We start from the raw sequence: 2,576 nt of genomic DNA, 5'->3' as shown, positions 1-2,576 counted from the left end.
ATAAATAAATAAATAAATAAATAAATAAATAAATAAATAAATGATTTTTTACTTTATTCAACAATCACTTAAGTTGGTGCTTTATAGTATAAAATATGCATTTTAAGTGCCAAAAAATATTAAATCATTCAATCTGCATAACTCTTGTTAGGTAAATAAATTTATTTCTACTTTTTACACTTGTGGAAAATAAGGCACAAAGGTAATTTACAGGCTCACAGCTGCAAGTAATGGAGCGAGGATTCAAACCCAAGCTGTTCAGCTCCAGAATGAAAGCTCTGAAGAGCTATGCTAAGGTTTTTTCCTACAGTTTACTAACTTACTATTTATGCATTAATATTTTCCTACTTCACTAAAAATATCATCTTAAGCTTTCACATTCTTTAGAACCAATAAATTTTATTTTCTTGTGAAAAGATTATCAGGGCAGTAATAAGAATTGGGTGTGGAGAGGATAAGGAAAGGCGAATGGGTGCACGGTATCACGTGTTGTACATAAACCCACAGGAATAGTAACTGAAATTTTGTGATAAAATCATCAGCTTTAAGTCAGTCAAAAATTGCAAGAATTGTCAATAATAGTTGAAATTAGCTGCTCTAAAAGAAACCTCAAAATTATCCAATGAAATGATAAGAGAAATCCTTAAGAAAAAAAGTCTAGATTATTCAAAGTGCAAACAAAGCAAGCTTAATACAATGAGAAGTTAAAACTATCACCCTACACACAGTGTTAAGAATAAACACCTGATGAAAGACGCAGGAAATTCACATTACTGTGGGTACTAAGTACACAGTACTGTAGGAAGGCAGGTATGAAAAGGACACAAAATGAAAAGAAAAAATAAATGAAAATTCCTGCCCTCTAAGAGCTTACAATCTAATTGGTGGTACAATACACATGCACAAAAAAAGCCATAAAGTATTATATACAATTGCAAATTAATGTAATCCAAAATCATAAAGCAGTAAGAAAAGCCAAAATTTATGAAAAAGGAATGAGATCATGTCCTTTTGCAACTCCTAGCACTTACTAATCTCTTTTATAACTAATAACTATATTTATCCCCAAATGAGAATGCACCATCAAACTATGGTGAGGTGGGAGTCAGATCTCTCCCTTTTTTTCTAACTATATAGAATTCTAAGCCAACTATATATTTTTCTGAGTTTTCTTAAAAACAATGCTTGTCATGAACCTAAGTAAAAATGGAATTGCTATAAAATCAAAACAGTGGAAAACTTTCATGCATTGTATTATAAAGATTCTATACTTCACACCCTAAGAGCATAATCAACTTTCATAGAAAGATTTTAAAATGCCACAAATACAACTAAACAATAAAAGCAGGCAGAAAACAAGCCTAAAGACTTATGATATAGCAGTATACTCTGATGTGCATGCAGGGGTTGGGCCACATGCACACAGGTAAGATTCTGAACTTTCACTATGTGCCAAGCTCAGAAGTAACACAGTTTAACAAGAAAAATATGTTGAATCTGTGTATTAAGCATAAAGATAAATCTTTAAAATGATCATTAAATATAAATTTTAAGAGTCTCAAGACACTCAAAAGTAGTCCTGTTCTATCAGTGGTAGTTTATCTTCATTAGGGAGACTATGCCCTTGTGACTGTGCTTTAGCAAAAAGGCTGGGCAATGCTTGTATATACTTAAAATAGTGTTTTCCAATATAAGATTAGAAAAAAAAATATTTTCTTGAAGTATTTGCCTTAAGTAATGCCTAGAGACATTTCAAATAATGCTAAAATTTTGAGAATGCTGAGTTTCAAATTGTAACTACATCAATAATATATATAATCTAAAAATGAAAAAAAAACCTTTAAAATTAGTGATAGATATTAAAACTTCTATTATAATATAGTTTTCAAAATAAAACTGGAAAACTATACAGAACTTATTTGAAATAAGATACTGCTACTATTAAGTAGGGGGAAATTCTACACAAATTCAACCAAAAAGAGGTGAGTTTCACTGTCACAGCATGGAGGCCAGGCCCAAGCTCACCTTGGACGTCTTCCTCTCCACCATCACCATCTTCTTCCTCATTGTAAGCCAGCTCAGCCTGCTTGTCTGCCTCATACTCACCTACGTTACCATCATCCCCATTGTAATCCGCCAGTTTAGAGCCATGTTGCGGATCAACAGGGGATTCATTTTCATCAAAGAACCGGCCTGTGAAGTAGGTAGAGGATTAATTCGAGTAAGGAGAAAAAAAGAGGGGACCTACAATGAAGGCAGATGAGAATGCAGGCAAGGCAAACCCAGCAAGTTTCAGATACTGGTCATAAAAGAATGCATTTTATGAAGGTTCTACAAACAGAAGTAATTAAGAGTGAAGACAATCAACGTGTTGTTTTGTTTTGTTTTTTAAAGAGCAGTTTACTGAGTACACTGCAAGAAAGTAGTGGCCTAACAGCAACTTGATTACTGAGGCCGGCATGCCAAAACAGCTTTTATTCAAGAATTTCTCTTTTGTGTTTAGTACTTGCTATCCCTTCCTGCCCTTCTTGCCTTCCACTTGGCTGGCCTAGAACTCACTCTATAGACCAGGTTGG

The 2,576-nt window shown here is 33.5% G+C and overlaps 1 protein-coding gene across 1 annotated transcript in view; it reads right to left on the bottom strand.

Moving 5' to 3' along the window:
- Casc4 (cancer susceptibility 4) overlaps positions 1 to 2,193 on the bottom strand; it is a gene marked incomplete at its 5' end in the record, with an annotated part of 10,124 nt that extends 7,931 nt beyond the window's left edge. Inside the window, 1 exon segment of the mRNA XM_008849127.2 lies at positions 2,026 to 2,193. Coding sequence (XP_008847349.1) covers positions 2,026 to 2,193 — 168 coding nt within the window.
- Positions 2,194 to 2,576: the final 383 nt, after the last annotated feature.

The sequence above is a fragment of the Nannospalax galili genome, unplaced genomic scaffold (genome assembly GCF_000622305.1).
Source record: "Nannospalax galili isolate Female #2095 unplaced genomic scaffold, S.galili_v1.0 scaffold891, whole genome shotgun sequence".
NCBI lineage: Eukaryota > Metazoa > Chordata > Mammalia > Rodentia > Spalacidae > Nannospalax > Nannospalax galili.
This window is presented reverse-complemented; position numbering and strand designations above follow the sequence as displayed.